General features: G+C 68.5%; 1 protein-coding gene across 6 annotated transcripts in view; it reads right to left on the reverse strand.

Annotated features, from left to right (window-relative positions):
* The window catches only part of PRR5 (proline rich 5), a 41,153-nt gene that overhangs the window by 16,092 nt on the left and 6,303 nt on the right, over positions 1–18,758 (reverse strand). For 3 of the 6 annotated variants that reach the window (XM_045575086.1, XM_045575085.1, XM_045575087.1), the window contains exon 2: positions 3,145–3,264. In XM_045575086.1, coding sequence (XP_045431042.1) covers positions 3,145–3,254 — 110 coding nt within the window. In that variant the 5' untranslated portion in view covers positions 3,255–3,264. Of the gene's footprint in view, positions 1–3,144; positions 3,572–18,758 lie in introns of those variants that run through there. The other 3 variants (XM_036420251.2, XM_036420253.2, XM_036420252.2) reach the window with 3 other exon arrangements.

Consider the following 18,758-nt stretch of genomic DNA (forward strand, 5'->3'; position numbering starts at 1 on the left):
TGAGGGGGGCGGTGGGCCCGGAGCCCTGCGGCTGTGACACTGAGGCGGGGCCAGAGGCTGGGGCGATGCTGTGGTGCCTCAGTCTCCCCCTCCCCCTCTGACAGCACCAGGTGGGGCCTGTCACCCTCAGGCAAACAGGCTGCAGGCGGCCCCACCCAGCACCACACCCAGCGGGGCTGCCACAGCCCTCCACACCCACACCTGGGTGGGGGTGGGGAACCGGCAGGACACCCCCCTCCCCGCGATTCTCGCTGGAGGAGGTTCAGCTTTTCCCAGGTCCCAGTTGGGTAAACAAGCCCTGCTGAGCCCCTGGGAGGGGGGGAGGCCCTCATGTGACTTCTCTGCCCCCAAAACAGAAGTGAAACCCGCGGTGGCCACAGAGGCCAGAGGAGGGCGGGCCCAGCAGGGCAGGGCCAAGGGCCCCGCAGGCAACCTCCTCTCCGAGCCTCCAGGAGCCCCCCCCCCACCGGCCTCCCTCCAGCGGCTGCCCTCATGTCCTCCTGGGCATCCCTCAGAGGGCCTGCCACCCCCCGCCCCCACCGGCCTCCCTCTGGCTCCCCTCATGTCCTCCTGGGCATCCCTCAGAGGGCCTGCCATCCCCCCCCCTCCCCCCGGTACCGCAAGAGACAGGGCCACCTTCCAGCCTCCTCCCGAGCACTGACGGGCACAGGGCACAGGGCAGACCCTGGTGAGGCTCCGGGGCACCAGGATGGGGGGGGGGGAGGCAGCTCCAGCCTCCGGACCCTCTGTGGGAGCCTCCGTGGGACACGCGCTCACACCTGGGTGCAGACCCAAGGCCCTGCCCGCTGAAGACAATCGCCCCGCCTTGGAGGCGGGTCTCTGGGGAGTGACCAGTGTCACCCCCACCCATGGGCTCACACGCTCCCCTGCTCCTGCCTGGCTCGGCGCCTCCACGCTAACATTGAGGTGGGGCGGGTGCTGGGCTCTCCAAACCCTAGCCCTGGGGCAGATCCAGGCCTGGCAAGGAGCAGGGTATCACAATGGTTAGCGCCCTCAGCGCCAAACGCAGGTGTGGGGGACCAGTGTTGGGGTCGGGGAGCTCCCTCCATCCTCATCTCAGAGCACGACCTTCATGGCGCTGGAGGCCCCCACACGCCTGGGTCCTGACCTTGGGGGGGGCATATGGGACGCCAGGTGGGAGCGGCAGGCTCCTTCTAACCTCCTGGCCAGCCCCTCGGTGGCTCCAGCACCGGGCTGGGCACCAGGAGACCCGGCCCACCAAGCAGCTGCGGGTTCGGGGAAACCACTCCCCACAGCTCTAGAGGATGGTCTGAAGGGGGGGCCAAGGGGGGGCCCGCCTGGCACCCCGTCCTCAGGCGTGTCCCACACACGGATGGGGAGGAATGCACGTGGGCCTCTTCCCAGCGCTAAGCAGACCTGCATCCCTTGCCGGCGGACGGCACCCTGTGCACCCAGTGCCGGTGAGGAGCGAGGGAGGAGGGAGTGAGCGGGCGGATGAGTGGCTGGGCCAGGGCACGGACTCCATCCCCACAGACGGAGGCGGAGCCAGAGGGGTGTGGGGCCAGTCACAGATGGAGCTGGCCGGCAGGGCGGACCTACGGGCCCAGAACCCCGAGAAGAAGCTGGTTGTTTAGGTCCCCCCGTCGGTGTCTCCGGGGCACGAATGTGGCCACACAGGTAAAGGGGTGCATCCGGACTCAATGGGGTCAGCTCAGCAAGGCGGGCCGCTGCAGCCATCCTGGGACCATGGGAGGCCAGAGCCCACCCCGCCGGTCACTCAGGGGCCTGGCTGTGTGTGTGTGGGGGGGAGGGGGAGGGGGACGGGGACCTGTTTCTCAGCAGCCGCCAGGCCCAGGGACAGATGGAGTGACTCTCAAGGGACCCAGGCGACCTCTCCGGAGACCAGCGCTGGCCGCAGGGTGCCCACCTCTGCAGGGACACCGGGCAGGGCCTGCCATTAAGGGAGCCATCAGGTTCCCGAGGAACCCCCCCCCAAACCCCAACCCTGCAGGCACCCGACAGGAGTCTGGGCTGAGCTGGGTGACAGGGGACCTACCATGTTATGGGTAAGGACGCTGAGGACCAGAGAAGTGACTTCTCAAGGCCGCAGAGCAGGAAGGGGCAGCTGGGCTCTAACTAAGGCTGCCGGCTCCCTCTGGTCCCCCAAGCAGAGACACGGAGGGGGCGCTGTCCGTCCCCCGATTCTGGGGGACAGCGTGCAGCCGCCGGGTCAGTGAGATTCCCCAACCAGAGTCCTTCCACTGTCTCCACGTGGGGCCTGTGAGGAGGATGTGCATGCCGGGGACAGATGGGGAAACTGAGGCAGACACTTCCCGCCCTCAAGCCGTTTGCAGCTTGGCGGGGGCAGAAGACAAGGAGTCTGGGTGGAGCGGCTGCCTACCCACAGGGCAAGGTCCAAGCCTGGCCCGGCCCGGCCCGGCCGGAGGCGCGTGGGGTGGGTCGGCCTCAGCCCCCTGGCAGCCTCCGCGGGCCCCCTTTCCTCTCGGTGACAGTGTCTGTGTCAGAGGCCGTGGCAGACAGGCACCCCGCTGGGAACCCCGCCTCCCGGACCCCAGCCCGGCCGCGCACACGGCGGGCGGAGGGCTCCCCGTCCCGGCCGGGCGGGCGGGGGGAGGGGTCGCAGGAATGCGGGCAGCGGCCGCACCCGGCGGCCGGCAGCTGGGAGGCCTGGCCGCTCCGGGGAAGCCGCCCGCCCCGATCGGCGCGCAGACAGGAAGCGGCGGCAGCCCGCCCGCTGCGCCCCGGCCCGCGCTCCCGGGCGGGACGGGAGAGACTTCCTGCCGCCCCAGCTCCGGGCCGCCCGGGCCCCGCGCGGAGCCGCGGGGAGACCCCGGGGGGAGGCGGGCACGGGGCCGCCCACCCGCCACCGCGATCCCCGCCGGGCGCTCCGGGGCGGCGGGTCCGGGTCCGGGTCCGGGAACACGTTGCACTGAACTTCCCGGTCCGCCCCGCACCGCGGCGCAGGAGTTCCTGCAAACTGAGCGGAGCCCCGGCGCCCACAGCCCCGGCCGGGGGCGCGCCCTCCCCGCCCGGCGGCCCGGCGGCCCCGCGGCGGGCGCTGGCCCCGGCACTGAGGCTCCGGGCCGGGGCTCCAGGCTCTGGGGCCGGCCCCGGGCCCGGGGCCGGAGGGCGGGCGCTTACCTGTTCCAGGTGGCGTTGGCACAGGCCCGGCGCTGCTGGGTGCCCCGCTCGTCCGCGGCGGCGGCGGCCGGCTCCCTCTTGCCCAGGTCACTGAGGCTGGGCGAACTCATGAACTTCAACCTGCGGAGAGTCCGCATCGTGACCCGCGGCCCGCGCCGCGCCCACGCGCGTCCGGCGCCGCGCCCTGCGCCACGCGCCACACGGTGCCGCGGCCCGGCCGGCGCCGCGCCTACGAGGAAACTTGGGAGCGAGCAGGAAGCCGACCGGCCCCGCGGGGTCCCGCCCCGGCCCCACGCCTCCGCCCCGGGCCCGGCGCCGGCCGGCCCTCCGGGTTAATCATTGCTCCGGGCGGTGGTGGCGGGAGCCCGGAGCCCCGCGGCGGGCAGCGCGGACCCGGCGCAAACAGAGGCCGGGGGCGGGGCCGTGGAGGGCGGGGCCAGCGGCGGGGCGGGGCCAGATCCCGGGGCGGGGCCGGGGCGGAGGGGCGGGGTCAGATCCCGGCGCGGAGCGGGGTGAGAGGGCGGGGCCTCGAGCTGCGGGCAAAGCCCGAGCCTCCGTCAATAAACCCCAGCTCAGCCCCATCCTGGTCTGCGGGACCGCTCCGCTCCTCCGAAGGCCCCACAGGCCCGCAGCAAACCAGCTTGCACGGTAGGAATCAACCAGCCCCGCCCCGCCCCGCCCCGCCGCGCCCCTGCGGACACGTCCACAGGATGCTCAGCGACTCCTGACCCCCAGAACTCCCCACTCCGCAGGGTCAACCCTCTTCCCTGCCCTTCCCACAAAGGCTGTGCTCACAGACAGAGCCTTCAGCCCCTGGGGTGCCTCAGGCCAGGACCCGCCGCCTGGCTCCCCTGCCGGCCTCCTATGGCCTGGAGGGGTGGCTAGATTGGGGGTTTGGAGGGTCAGCAGTGGCTTTCCCAGGGGACAGTCATGGAAAGCTGTTGCTACAGCCCCTGTCCCTCCCCAGGTCCCTGGAGACCCCATCAGTCTCCCTCTGGGAGTAGGGATGTCCCATTGCCCAGTTGAGGAGACTGAGGCTCCGACGGTGAAATAACGTGCCCCGTGTCACACAGCCAACAAATGTCCAAGCTGGGCCTCACCAGGCCTCCTGCCCATACGGCACAGACCACCCCACCCCCAGCTTCTGGGGTTCCCACAGGTTCGCCCCCCTGCCCGGCCCCCATCTTCAGGGGCCAGGACAGCAGTGCGGCCTGCCCGCCCTGCCCGCCCTGCTGGCCCCTCCTGGAGCTGCGCTGAGCGGAGCGGGTCCCGGTGCCCACAGAGCCCTGACCGCTCCCGTGTGAGTCAGCGGGGAGAGGGCCTGGTCCCACTCTCACATGAGAAGGATGCGAAAAGCCCCCCCCCCCCCCCCCATGTTGTACAGAGAGGGACGCAGGCCCAGAGGCCACGGGGTCCCCGATGCCAAAGCGCGTGCCTCTGGCCCCACCCGAGATGGTGGGAGCAGAGCTCCGGCTGCTGGAGGGAGGCTCCACGGGTGGGCTGAGCCACCTCGGGGTGCGCGGTGCAGGGCCACATGGCTCCCACTCAGACGGGAGCCTGGACCTCGGCGTGGAGGAGGCAGGGGCCGGAGGCTGAGCGGCTTCTCTTGTGGCTCCCGGAGCCAGGAGAGCCCCTCGAGGCGAGGAGGAGCCTTGTGGGAGGACGCTGTCCGGTTCGGGTCAGACCGCGCTTCCCGAGGGCCTACTACGCGCCAGCCATGGCCCTCCTCTAGGGAGGCAGTCACCGCTGACAAGCTGGGCTCGGAGCCAGAATCCGGGCGTGGACTGCCCCCAGCGCTGCCGCCCCAGGGCTGAGGCCGTGACCTCTCACCTTCACCCTTTCACCCCGGCACTCACTCAGGCGGCTTCTCACCCCTTTGGCAGTGTCTGCGATGCTGCTCCCTCCGCCTCCACCATCACCTCTGCAGGCGGCGCTGCTGTAATCCGGCCAGGATGACAGACACTCTGCCCCACCCCCCAGGCCCCACGGTGATCGGAGAGGGTCCTGGCTGGGCACCCCGGTGGGTTCCCATCGCCTGGTGACCAGGCCCAGAGCCTGCAGCCTGGAGAGGGCCTCCCGCCTGCGCCCTCGCCCCAGCCCCAGGCTGCCTCCTCTCCCCTCAGCTCATTGCCCTCCCCTGGAGGAGGCTCAGGTTGCCCTCAGGTCTCTCAAGGCTTTTCATCCTACGCCGTAAGCCACACTGTGACTTCTACACCCCGGCGCCCCCATGCAGTAGGCCCGCAGTAGGCACACAGTAGGTCTGCAGTAGGCCCACAGTAAGCACACAGTAGGCACGCAGGATAGGTTGAATGGCTGGATAAACACCTGTCTCACGGAGGGAGGGATGAGACCAGGTTGGTGCAGATCCCTGAAGGTGCCCCCCTGGACAGAGGAGACAGAAGGGGGCAGAGAGCCAATCGGGTGGGCCGGGGTGAGGATGGGGGTGGAGAGAGGCTTTCCTGAGCTGGAGGCGGGTCCTGGGGAGAGGCAGGCAGGCTCTGGCTTCCATCAGCCACTGATGGGAGGGCGCCCACTGGCCTGCTGGCTGGCCTGCCCAGATAAGGAGTCAGGGACCGTGGGAGCAGGAGCGGGGGAGGGAGCCTGGGAAGGGGGCCCTGGGGGGAGGGGGTGGGACTGCAGAGGGTCTGGGGGAGGTGGCCATAGGAAATTCCAGAGGGAGGAAGGGCCCAGGGTTAAAAGCAACTACAGTCAGAGCTAAGGAATGAGCTGTGACCCCAGGCCCAGCAGTCACACCCACAGCCCAGGGCTGGGGGCAGCAGGGACTCAGGGTGCGTCTGTGACAGGCAGAGGGGCACGGTGGGGGCGGGGGGCTGACAGCCCAGGGGAACAGCCGGCCCCCGGGGCCACAGCGTCTGGGGGGAGGCCAGAGCTACAAAGCCAGCACAAACCCCAGAGCGGGCCTGGGACCCGGGGCCCACGTCCAGCCCCTGACTGGCCCCTGACGCGTCCTGCACCGCCCTCAGCGGGGGGAGGGGCCCGCAGCCTGGGGGGGCGGTGCCCGCAGTGTGGGGAGGGGCCCGCAGCGGGGGAGGGCCCGCAGTGTGGGGAGGGGCCTGCAGTGTGGGGGGCGGTGCCCGCAGTGCGGGGGAGGGGCCGGCAGCAGGGGGAGGAGCCCGCAGCCTGGGGGGGCGGTGCCCACAGTGTGGGGAGGGGCCTGCAGTGCGGGGAGGGGCCTGCAGTGTGGGGGAGGGGCCTGCAGCAGGGGAGGGGCCTGCAGTGTGGGGGAGGGGCCGCAGCGGGGGAGGGGCCTGCAGTGTGGGGGAGGGGCCTGCAGCAGGGGAGGGGCCTGCAGTGTGGGGGGGGGGGCCTGCAGCAGGGGAGGGGCCTGCAGTGAGGGGGAGGGGCCGCAGCGGGGGAGGGGCCTGCAGTGTGGGGGAGGGGCCTGCAGTGTGGGGGAGGGGGCCGGAACCCAGAGCCGGCCGCAGGCTTCACGGCCAGAGGCTGGAAGGAAGCCCTGACTCTGGCTTCTCGGACGTCAGATGACCGGGCCTCGGGCCCAGGCCCCACGGGACGGTCTCGCTGCCCCCGCAGGCAGGCAGGCAGCTGCTCACCTCCGGGGCCTGGTGAGGGTGGGGACCGAACAGCTATATGGAGGGGGCCCAGGGCAAGCCCCTCGGTGCCTGAGGCTCCAGGAAGGGAAGCGCCCTCTTAAAGGAAAGGGAGGCCGGGGGGTGGGGACCACTCATGCGCCCCCAAAGCTGCCTGAGGACTACGTCCCTGCCACAGGGGTCAGGAGCAGGCACAGGGCCTGGTCCTCAAGGAGGACCCCCGTCCCCAGGGCTGGTCCTGAGGGAGAGGGAGCCCTCATTAGACGGCCAGACTTGGGTCAGGTCAGGTGACTGCTAGGCCTCAGTTTGCCCACCTGTAAGATGGGTGAGCTCCAGAGCTAGACTCCTGCCACACCATCAGCTGCCATGGGGGGGTCTGAGGGGCAAAGAGAACCTGGAAGCCGTCCAAGGCCACGTGTGCCCCCGGACGGGCGGCTGAGATGGCGACCCCAGTGCCTGGTGGCTGTGACCCCACTGCGGCCCGGCCCGGAGGTTTCCCCTCACAGTGCTGGGACCTGCGGGGCCGGACGGCCTGGCTCCCGCGGGAACCGGGGATCAGGGTCCCCGGGGCCGGGGCATCGCAGGGGCCCTGGGCTCTGCGGACCCTGAGCCGGTACCACCCTCCGATCTGCGTCTTACAGGCGGGCAGCTAGAGCCCAGGGCCGGGGCCTGCAGGTGCCCGCCTTCACCAGCTGCATACCCCCAGCCTGTGTGTGCGAGGTGGGGTGGGGTGGGAGGAGGGCAGAGCGAGGCGCTGCCAGGCAGGGTAAGGCAGAGAAACCGAGCTCGGGGGGTCAGAGTCAGAGTCAGTGCCGAAGCTCGAGGCAGCAAGCTGAGCCCAAGAGCCTGTCCCCAGCCCTCTCACACCTGCCAACAGCGACTTCAGCCCTGCCCACCCGGCACTGCCCGCTCTGAGGGGCACCTCTGCCCCCTGGTGGTGAGGCCCGGGGCTCCCCGAGCTGCCGGAAGGTCCTCCCGCTGGTCAGGCGACACCGGGGAGGGGCTCAGCAGAGTGCCGGCCACCAGGCGCCTCTCATCCTCTGATGGACAGGGGTGGCACCGCGCCTGCCCCCCAGGGGGTGAGGTGGGGCGGGACAAGTCATGTGCTCCTGGGGTGCAGCCGGCTCCCACACTGGGGACAGCTCCTCTGCCAGGGCCCCGCCCAGAGCGGTTCTTTACTGTGATCCACCTGGTGTCAGAGGCAGCGGGGAGGGGCCGGCAGCCGGGGGAGGGGTCCCTCCACCAGGATTGGGGGGGGACAGGCTGCCACCACCAGGGGCCCCTCCAGCCTCCGGACCAGAGGATGGCCGCCACCTGCCCGGGCTGCCCAGACACCAGCTGGGTGCAGAGAAGGCAGCCTTGCTCTGGCCGAAGAGCTCAGCTGGTGAGTGCCCTCCCCATGCACCAAGGTTGTGGGTTCGATCCCCAGTCAGAGCACATGTAAGAATCAATCAATGCATAAACAGATAAGGGGAGCACCAAATCCATCTCTCTCTCCCCCTCTCCCCCTCTCCCTCTCCCTCTCCCTCTCCCTCCCCCTCCCCCTCTCCCTCTCCCTTCCCCCTTCCCCCTCCCTGTCCCTCTCCCCCTCTCCCTCTCTCTCTCCTTCTCCCCCTCCTCCTGCCCCCCCTCCCCCTCTCCCTCTCCCTCTCCCTCCATTAAAGGGGGAAAGGCAGTCAGCCTGCTGGCGGAGTCCTGGGGCTGCTCCTCCTGTTGTGGGTAGCCATGCTGAAGCCCGGACCCCCAGACCTGGAATGTGACCCTATTTGTTTTTTTAAATATATTTTTATTGATTTCAGAGAGGAAGAAGAGAGAGATAGAAACATCAAAGATAGAGAACCATTGATCAGCCAAGGCTGCTTCCTGTACGCCCCTGACCGGGAATAGAACCGTGACCTCCTGGCTCATAGGTCGACGCTCAACCCTGAGCCACGCCGGCCGGGCGATGTGACCTCCTTGGGCTCAGGTGTCACCCACTGAGGCGAGGTCACCCTGGGGTGGGCTGGGCCCTACATCCAACCACAGCCCATATAAAGGCCACGTGGGGACACGGGCACGGACATGGAGGACGCCACGTGGGGACACGGACACGGACACGGAGGACGACGCCACGTGGGGACACGGACACGGAGGAGGACGCCACGGGCAGAGGGAGGCGGGGGTGGGAGCGATGCAGCCGGAGGCCCAGGGTGCGGGCCGCCTGCAGGGGCTGCAGAGACAGGGAGGCCGGCCCTGCACGCCTGGGCCTCCGACCGCAGCCCGGATGGTGAGGAAGGAGGTTCCCACGTGAGCGGCTGAGACGCCGGGACGTGCTTTCCCAGACGGGCTGCCCTCCTGGCCTGGCTTGGACCTGGGCGTCCAGCAAACCCCCATTGGAGGCCCTGCCCTGTCGCAGGCGGCAGGCGCCCTCCTGCCCAGCTGCACCCTGTCCCGGGGGAGCCCGGGGGGCTCCGGGGTCTGGGAGTCGGAGGGGAGCAGCCCGCCCTGAGCACTGACAGTGGCCACGCCGCGCTGCGTCCACACTGTGCCCACACTGCGCCGTGCCCCCCCCCCCCCTGTGCCGACGTGCAGGCTGAGGTCACATGGGGCAGATGGTGGACTGGGCTCGCCTGGCAGCTTTCCGCTCCCCAGGGCCCGGTCTTGGCCCGCAGCTGCTTCTTAGAAGAATCCTGGAAAGAAGGAGCTGCTGCGGGACCAGCACTCACCGATCAGGGCACCAGGGCACCCGGGGAGGGAGCCCAAGGGTGGGAGGGCGAGTTCAGCCGCTCGCCACTTCCCTCCCTCTCCCCTCTCCCAGAATTCCTGGTGCCAGGCGGACCAGCCCCAGCAGGGGTGCAGGGCGAGGTGGGACCCCAGCGGCCTGCCTGTTGACTGTACACACACCTGGCGGCCGGTGAGGGGGTGCTGGCCGCCTGCCTCTGCCGAGTCCAGGGCACGGCTCCCGGAGCAGGTGTCCCCCCGCCACCCCTGCTTCTGGGAACGCGGCCCTGCCCGGAAGAGAGGGACTCCCTGAGGGAGAGCCCGCTCCCAAGTCTCCCCATGTGGGCGGGGCCCCAGCTCCTGCCCAGCCAGCCTGGCCCCCGTGCCCCCACCGAACCCTGCCAGCTGGACCCCATCCGCATTCTGCCGTCCGCCCAGCCCAGCCCGGGGCCGACAGGCACAGGCCCGGCCCGCCGGCAGCTCGCCCACCTCTCTGGGCCCCAGGCCCCCAGGCTCAGGATTCCCCGGCGCTGCCCTCCCACATGCGGCCCCTCTCCCACTAGACCTGGGCGCTGGAATGCGCCCCGCTGCCAGTGTCCCTGACCCCACCTGACCGGCACCGCCTGAGGCTGCCCACAGGCCTCTGCCTGCAGGGGGGACTCCAACTCCCCCAGCCGGGCGTCCAGGGCCCTCCACAGCCCGGGCGCTGCCTCCCCCCCAGCCCTCAGCCCCTTTCTCCACGCCCACCTCCACCTCCACCGAGTGACCGCTTGTGGTCTGGTCCAGCTGCCTGCTTCCCCCTCGAACTTCCCCGGGCTCTGCCCCGCTGGCTGCCTTCCTTTGTCCCGCCCGCGGCCGCTCCTTCAGGGCCTGCAACAACGGCCAGAGGCCAGACAGGGCGGGGCCGGGGAAGTGGGGGGCCTGGGCAGGTCTGTGGTTCCCACTGATCAGCCCTCGGCTGTTTAACGGCTCCCCGTGCCTCAGTTTCCCCGTTTGTAAAGTGAGAATGTGGGGGAAGGAGAGGTGTTTCCCTCCGGGCTCTTCAGCTGGTCTGAGTGTCACATAGACGGGAGGCTTATCAGCAAGAGGCAGTAACCACGTTCACTGTGTACACACACGTACGTAAGGGAGCCCCGCACACAGGGGAGTCACGCGGGAGCAGCTCAGGCAGGAGGGGCCGGCGTGGAGGGCGCCCTGTGTGCCGGTGCAGTGGCTGGGGCTGTGGAGGCCAAGGGGGCGCAGGGACTCGGGGACCAGCAGTCGGCCGTGCCACGCAGGGGGTGGGGACAGAGAAGGTGCTGTGAAGCCTCTGATCCCGAGCGAGGCCCCCCTCACGTCCTCCTTGGTCACGAAGGGGAGGCACACACCCTCCTCTCGAACCCGCAGCTAACGCTGCCTTTAGCCCAGAACTCTCTGCGTACACAGGGGGTGACTCTTGGGGTGACTCGTGCTGAACCCCATTGAATCCGGCAGCTTCTTCCCCGGGGGATCCCAGGCTTCAAATGTAATCACAGCTGCGGCCGCCGAGACCACGCCTGGCCCACGCACCCTCGTCCCCGCTGGCCTCGCTCAGTCCCACGCTGCCCTGTGCCCAGCCCGGTGTCCACTCCTTTCTTACAGCACCACTGACCGTGCCCAGGCCGCCCCCTGAGGCCGGGCTCCTGCAGGTAGAGGCCCCGGACGCTGACCGAGATGGTCTCGTCCCAACTCTGCCGGCTCCTCTGCCGGGCCGGCCCCTCCGGCGGCTTCCCTCTCCCTGGTACCGAGTCCACGTGGAGCGAGAGGCCTGCTGGGTGTGCTCAGCCAGACGCCCACCCTGGCGCCGTATCACCAGGCCGGCCTCGCGCTCAGCAGGGCTCTGTGGCACTGACCGCGGGGGAGCCCCTGACCCCAGACGGCCCCGCTGAGCCCTCTCCTGTCCGCGGGCCTGAGGCAGGGCATCTCCGTGTGTCCTCCTTGGAGCTGAGGCCAGCTCTCCCACCCCCACGCTGACCCCCCACCAGACCTCCTCCATCGGCCGGACACCCTGCCCTGCCCCGAGGTGAGGCTGTTCAGGGCCTCGGCCCCCCCACTGGGTAGATGGTGCAGAAACTGCCCCACCTGGAGCCATAACAGACTCTGGGGTCGTCACAAAAATCCGACAGGAATTCCCTGATCCCACCCTGCCCGGGGGTGTGGGAGCCGGGAGGGAGGGTCTGCGGGGTGGGACGGGGAGTCAGGGAGCTGGAGGGGGCGGGCCCGGTCCCCTGGACTCCTGAGACGGCCTGGAGTGAGCGGGGAGTCAGAGACCGCGGGCTTTGTGCGTGCCAGGTGAGAGGTCGGCCCCCACGGGGCCTGCTGGGGTTATTCTGCATCGGCCACGAGGCTGGGCGATCTCAGAACTATGCAACTGAGAGCTCCTTCTGACTCTCCCGGAAATGCCGGGAAGAAACACACAAACATCTTCTAAACGCACACCTGAGGCCCTCGCCAGTGTGGCTCAGTGGATAGAGCGTCGGCCTGCGGACTGAAGGGGCCCAGATTCCGTCCAGGCCACGGGCACCTGCCTGGGTTGCAGGGTTGATTCTCAGCAGGGGGGCGTGCAGGAGGCAGCCCATCAATGATTCTCTCTCATCATGGATGTGTCTGTCTCTCACTCTCTGAAATCAATAAAAATATATATTTAAAAACAAAACAAAAAAAAAAAAACCTCCTCTTTCCCGTAGAAAAACCCTCCAGCGAGCACGTCCTCCTGCGCACGCTCCTGAAAATTCCTTCCGTTCCCCCTCCGTCCCAGGCGCACGTGAGAGCCTGCGGCCTGCCTGCCTGGGAGCCTTTTCTCCATCGATTGAGATCTCGCTTCCAGGCGTGCCCTCGTGCGGCTGGATAAATGTCCACAAACATCCCCTGCAGGCTGGGACACGCTCCACGAACAGGCATGAGGCCAGTGCCGGCCAGGGAGCCAGTGACCAGGGCGTGAGCGCGGAGGCACAGCGTGCGGCACCCTCCCAGGTGTGTGTGTGTGGGGGGGGGGGGTGGGGAGGGAGGGGAGGGCGGAAGGGGACCGGGAGGAGGGAGGCCCGCGGTCTTCATGGGCTCGGCCTGCCTTCCTCGGTGTCCGCGGTCTGCGTGGAAGTCCCGATGGCCTCGAGGGCCTGGCACGTCGGGGAGGGTGTGGGCACCTGTGCGTAAGGGGGGACACAGGTCCTTCCCAGGCTCCAGCTCCCCCTCCCGCCTGGGGGAGAGCGGGAAGGCCATCTGCCCGCGGACTGTGCGACCTTGGCCACCCGGCCAGCGGCTCCGGCTAAGGAAGGCCACAGAGACACTGCGTCTAGATGAGCCGGTGGTTACCAGCTCGCCTCCTGCGTGTGTGTGTGTGTGTGTGTGTTTATATATATATAAATATATATAAAATATATTTTATTGATTTTTACAGAGAGGAAGGGAGAGGGATAGAGAGTTAGAAACATCAATGAGAGATAAACATCAATTAGCTGCACACCCCCCACCGGGGATGTGCCTGCAACCAAGGTACATGCCCTTGACCGAGAATCGAACCTGGGACCCTTCCGTCCACTGAGCCACACTGGTTAGGGCTCGCGTCCTGTGTTTTGATCTCACGCAGCTTGCGCACAGCAGGTCCCTCCCCGGCATGTCGTGCTTCCTCCCGTTTCCTGTGCTCTGTGACCTGTGCTGTGTCGGCAAAGTCCAGGCCCCGCCGGCTGGGCCTGGTGCGGCCGGTCGCAGGCTGGATGGGGCTTAGCAGGACAGCCTCCCAGTGCCGCGCAGGCGAGTCCTGATTAACCCTAGTCCCTCCCAGCCGCGCCTCCCGGTTAGATCTCTGGCATCCACACAGGATTCTCGGTGTCCTGGGCCTCAGCACTTTGCAAAGCAGCACGCCCGCCCGGGTCACCTCCACGTGCCGCACAGACACACAAACGCACAGACGCACGCCAAGGGCAGTTCCTGCTCCCCCGTGCCCGGCAGGCGCCTGCGGGAGGAATCTCGTTCGTGAACGTGGCCCAGAAGGTGCCTGTTCCCCGTCACCCAGGTCAGAGCCTGCCACGCGGGCGCCCGGAGTCCCTGCAGGTTTCAGGATCTGGGACCTCGGAGCTGTCTGCATGGCCCCTGGAGGTGAGGGTGCCTCCTGCTGGGGGAGGGGTGTGGCTCTCACGCCCCCCACGCTCCCCCCATGGATTGAGGCATGAGCATGGCCCATCTGTACGGAGCGTCCGTGGTACCCAAGGACCTGGAGCGGACGAGGAAGGAAAGGAGTTATTTTTGTAGTTAATAAGCACGTTTAGCTCTATTATAGATCGAGACGAATGCTCCATGGATTTTGAAGGTAACACGACATTTCAAGGTTATGGGGCCTCGGTGGGACTCGCACAGACCCCCTGAGGATGTCCCACACTCTCTCCCTGGCAGCCAGGAGGGACGGCAGACCCTGCTCCAGACTCTACGTCCTTGGACCACGCTGGACCACGGAGGCAGCGAGGGTGCTGGTCAGCGCATCACACAGGGACCCGCGCTGGGGCTCCCAGGAGGACGCCCCTTGGATCTCATTACCAGGAACAGCTGTGTCTCCTTCATAAGGCATTAGGAATCTAGTGGTCCTCTTTCCCTTTTGCTCTTTTTTAAAAATATATATTTTATTAATTTTTTTACAGAGAGGAAGGGAGAGGGATAGAGAGCTAGAAACATCGATGAGAGAGAATCATCGATCAGCTGCCTCTTGCACACCCCCTACTGAGGATGTGCCCGCAACCAAGGTACATGCCCTTGAACGGAATCGAACCCGGGACTTTTCAGTCCGCAGGCCAACGCTCTATCCACTGAGCCAAACCGGTTTCGGCCCCTTTTTGCTCTTGTTGCTAGGAAGCTCAGTCAAAAAAACATCAGTCCACATCTTACGTGTGTACTGGACCTCCTGGCATGGTTTTTGTTTTTGTTTTTAAATCCAGGCACATGATAATGACTCTAGCAATACCCCGGCCCAGGTAGCACATTAAAAGCATTTTCTAACGGCCAAGCACGGCCTGCAGGACGCGCAGGTACAACCAGGCTATTGCCACGCCCTCGGGGCGGGGGGTGCCTTCATGCTCTGGACGGGGCTGCGGATGTGGGCGGTGAGCGGGGGACAGCAGAGCAGCTGACCGGGAGCAGCCGCCATCAGACTGCCTTCTGGGGCGGGAGGGGTGGGCGAGCAGGGAGACGGGCTCTTCTCCCTGCCCCTCCCGCCTTGCACCCCGGCACCAGGCCCCTGCACGCTCCTTGTCTGTGAACATGGTCTCGGCTTGGGAGCGGAAAGAGCATTTCCCAGGCCCCACGGCCCCTCCTCGCCGTGCCGACTCCGTCAAAGCGGGAGGAAGTGGGCCCGGCCTCCCAGGGAGGGAAGCCGCGGTGGCCTGGTTTCCAGCCTCCCCGCCCCGCGGTCACCCACAGGCGGCCCGGCCCCGAGCCTGGGAGCTCCTTTCACAGGCGGGAAAAGCCGGCCACCCGGGAGCAGGGCTGTCCCACGCATCGAGCGCTAAGGTCCCGCTGGGAGCCCTCCAGAGTCCACGGACGAGGAAACGGAGGCCAGGCTAGCGGGAGGGCTGAGGCCTGAGCCGGCTCTGCCTGGGGCCCACAGCTCACAGCCACTGCCCCTCTGCCCTCAGGGACGGCAGTGCCCGCCGGCCAGCGCTGTCCCCGCCCCGTCCCCGTGGGGCGCGGTGACGCAGGCGGGGGCTCCTGGACTCCAGAGAAGGACCCTGACTGCCCGGGGTGTCCGGCAGCAGGCCTGGAGGGTGGCCGCCCGGCAGGGCCGGGCGGGGCCCAGCCAGACGGACAGGCCGGATTGGCCCCTGGTGGACCGGGCCCCGCAGGGACAGCACGGGGCCTGCGGTCGGCAGCTGCGTGCAGCCCGCTGGGAGGGTATCGGGGGGACAGCGCAGGCCACGCAGGCTGCCAGGGCTGAGGCAAGAGGTGACCTGGGCCTCTCCATCTCCCCTCACACCCCTCCCTGCGCTCTCGGCCCCCAAGCAGCTGCTGTGCCCAACCCGCCCCCTGGGGTGGAGGTGGGGGTACACGGCCGGGGCTCCAACAGCCGGGGTCTCCCTTGGGGACAGGCCAGGAGCAGATTGGAATGAAGCCGAGTGACGCTGTCCGGGGGGCGGGCCCAGGGGGCGGGGCCGGGCCTCTGGGGCGGAAGGGTAGGGGCCCACAGGCGGGGGCCAGGCAGACAACCTCCGGGAGCGAAGGGGGCTGGAGGGGAGGGTTTTAGGGAGACCACCACCTAGGCTCTGCCCTCCCAGCTCGCATCTCTGCTCCACATCACCATCCTCCAGCTCCAGCCCCGCCCAGCTCAGTCTCCCTCCCGCACAGAGGGCTGTGGCTGTGGCGATGGGGAACGGATGGGGGGTGAGATAGCGGGTGTGTGTGTGTGTGTGTGTGTGAGTGTGTGAGATAGCGGGGGGACCTTTGGCAGCCCCGTCCACCTGGAGGCTGAGATGAGGCCCGGCTCATGGCTCAGGCACTGTGCGCGCTGGCGGGTGTGTGTGTGTGTGTGTGTGTGTGTGTGCGTGTGTGTGTGTGTGCGTGTGTGTGCGTGTGTCCCATGAGGCTGGTTCAGCTGAGGATTCCCGGGCCCCGCTCCCAGCCTGCCCTGCACCTGTGGAAACAGGGACCCTTGTCTGCAGGCTGGTCTGCCTCATGTGCTGCATCCTCTGAGCATCCGTCTGTCTCTTCGTCTGTGAGATGGAACTTCTGACAGACTGCCGGGGAATGGCACCAGCTCTGGGGTGTCCCACGGACCTCCACCCTCCACTGACCCCCACCCTCCAGTGACCTCTACCCTCCACTGACCCCCACCCTCCACTGACCCCCCACCCTCCACTGACCCCCCACGCTCCACTGACCCCCCACCCTCCACTGACCCCCACCCTCCAGTGACCCCCACCCTCCACTGACCCCCCACCCTCCACTGACCCCCCACCCTCCACTGACCTCCCCACCCTCCACTGACCTCCCCACCCTCCACGGACCCCCACCCTCCACGGACCCCCACCCTCCACTGACCTCCCCACCCTCCACTGACCTCCCCACCCTCCCCTGACCCCCACCCTCCACGGACCCCCACCCTCCCCTGACCCCCACCTCCCCTGGCCACGGGTGCTGCTCACCACTCACCGTGGGGCCGGGGGCCTGGGCTCGGCTGGGTGATTTGCCAGCCACACGCGGGCACGGCCCACAGAGCTGGGGCTCAGAGAGAGGAATCGGCGGCTCTGCAGCCGCCTGAGTGCCGGGGCCAGGGTGGGGCCGGTGCACAGCCCGTGTCCTGGCGCCTGCTGTCCCCCAGCCCTCCCCGGGGCTGGGCGTGGGGGTGGCCTGGCCCCGAGGGCCCTCCTCACACCCTCGCAGACTGTGGCTGGGAGTGGCCGAGGTCTGGGTGTCTCTGAGGCTCCCGCGTGGGCGGGGGGCAGGCGGGGCGGAGGTGGACGTCTGCCAGCCGGGAGCCTCACAGCGCTGTGACTGCATGGCTCCCCCCGCCCCGCTGGCCCCCAGGGACTCCCCGCCTCCAGGGGCAGATGGCACGCGGGCTGCAGGGGTGAGAAAAGGGGTGAGCACGGGGTCACCCGGGCCTGGGCGCTGGGGGAGCAGCAGGGCGCCGGGGGCCTCCCTGAGCTCCGGAACAGGGTAAAGTGAGGCCGGCATCCCGGAGGCCAGGCCAGCCCTGTCCACCAGCTGGCCCTCCGCTCTGCCTGGGGCAACCTTCCCCGGAGCTGGTCTGGCTGCCCAACTCCCATCCACCGTGCAAAACCCTGCTGAGGATGCCCGCGCCCACCGACGTCTTCCCCACGAGCCCCGCCCCACGACACAGCATGCGCTCTGGAGCACAGCACTGCCCAGCCATGCTGCAGAGGCACACACTCGGCCTGCCCCACAGCGCCCCCCGGCGGCGCAGCCACCTGCAGCCCCGTTCCCTGAGGACGTGGCAGGGGCAGTGCTTGGACGAAGGCCTGGCCTCTGCCCTCCCATGTAGCCAGAAGCCACCACGGCCGCGCGCTGAGCTGCACACCGGCTGTGAGCCCGGCCTCGGCCGGACCTCCCCGTGCCCCCTCCCTGCTCCTCCGCAGGTGCCGTGCGGGTGGGCGGGTCCTCATTTCCCCAGTGGAGGACAGGCCCACAGCAGGCACACCATGCCCAGCCCAGCCTCTGACTACACCCAGGTGCCCAGCCCAGCTTCTCTGCCCACCTTGCCCATCCAGCTGAACCCAGAGGGGGCAGGGGACCCTCACCTGCGCCTGGGAAGGCAGAGAAAGGCTGCTGGGCCTGGCTGGGCCTGGGTAGGCCACTGCCTCCTCCTCCTCCTCCTCTCTCTCCTCCTCTTCTTCCTCCTCCTCCTCCCCTCCTCCTCTTTCTCCTCCTCCTCTTCTTTTTTCCTTTTCCTCCTCCCTCCCCCTCCTCCTCTCCCTCCTCCTTCTCCTCCTCCCCTCCTTTTTCTCGTCTTCCTTCTTCTCCTCCTTCCCCTCCTCCTCCTTCTCCTCTCCTCATCCTCTTCCTCCTCCTCCCTCCTTCTCCTCCTCCTCCCCTCCTCCTCTTTCCCCTCTTCCTCCTCCTCTTCCTCTCCTCCTATTTCTCCTCCTCCTCCTCCTCTCCCTCTTCCTCCCTCCTTCCCTCTTGCCCGTCCACTGCCCACAGCGCCCAGAGAGCTCAGACCAAGGTGATGGCCTCGACCTTGACCTTTAGCCCGGTGGCCTCTTCCCTCTTTGGGCTGGTTCTTCCCCCTCAGGGGAAAGCAGAGGTCACCTCACCTGCACTGGCCCTGCCTCCTCTGGGCCTCGGCGTCCGGCCGGCACCCGGAGTGGCCTCCTCCCGGGCCCGCCCACTCTACCACACTCCTCCCCCTGCCCCCACGCTCCCTGGGCTGCACCTGGGGCTGCGGCTGCCCGGGCTCCTGTGAGATCACACATCTCCGTCTGCGGCGCCCTCTCCCAGCGCGGCCGGTGCGCCTGCCGGGCCCCACCAGCCGCGGGCAGGACTCCGGAAGGTGCGGCTCGCTCGGGAATGGTGCCCGTTCGGTCTGCAGCCACTTCTGACGGCCACTCCCCCTGACAGGAGGCTCCTGACAGGAGGCCGAGGCCGCGGCCAGCGGCTCCGGGCCGGACGCTGGGGACACAGGCCTGGTCTGAAGCGCAGCCGTCCCTGGTTATGGCCTCAGTCCCCCGTCCTGTGAAACGGGGACACAGCGAGGCTTGTCCCAGGGCTGCGTGAGGGCCTCCAGGGCCGAGTGCTCAGCCCCTCCCCCGGGGCAGGCTGGGGGCCCTCCCCCGGGGCAGGCTGGGGTCCCTCCCCCGGGGGCAGGCTGGGGTCCCTCCCCCGGGG

The sequence above is a fragment of the Pipistrellus kuhlii genome, unplaced genomic scaffold (genome assembly GCF_014108245.1).
Source record: "Pipistrellus kuhlii isolate mPipKuh1 unplaced genomic scaffold, mPipKuh1.p scaffold_m20_p_64, whole genome shotgun sequence".
Lineage (NCBI taxonomy): Eukaryota > Metazoa > Chordata > Mammalia > Chiroptera > Vespertilionidae > Pipistrellus > Pipistrellus kuhlii.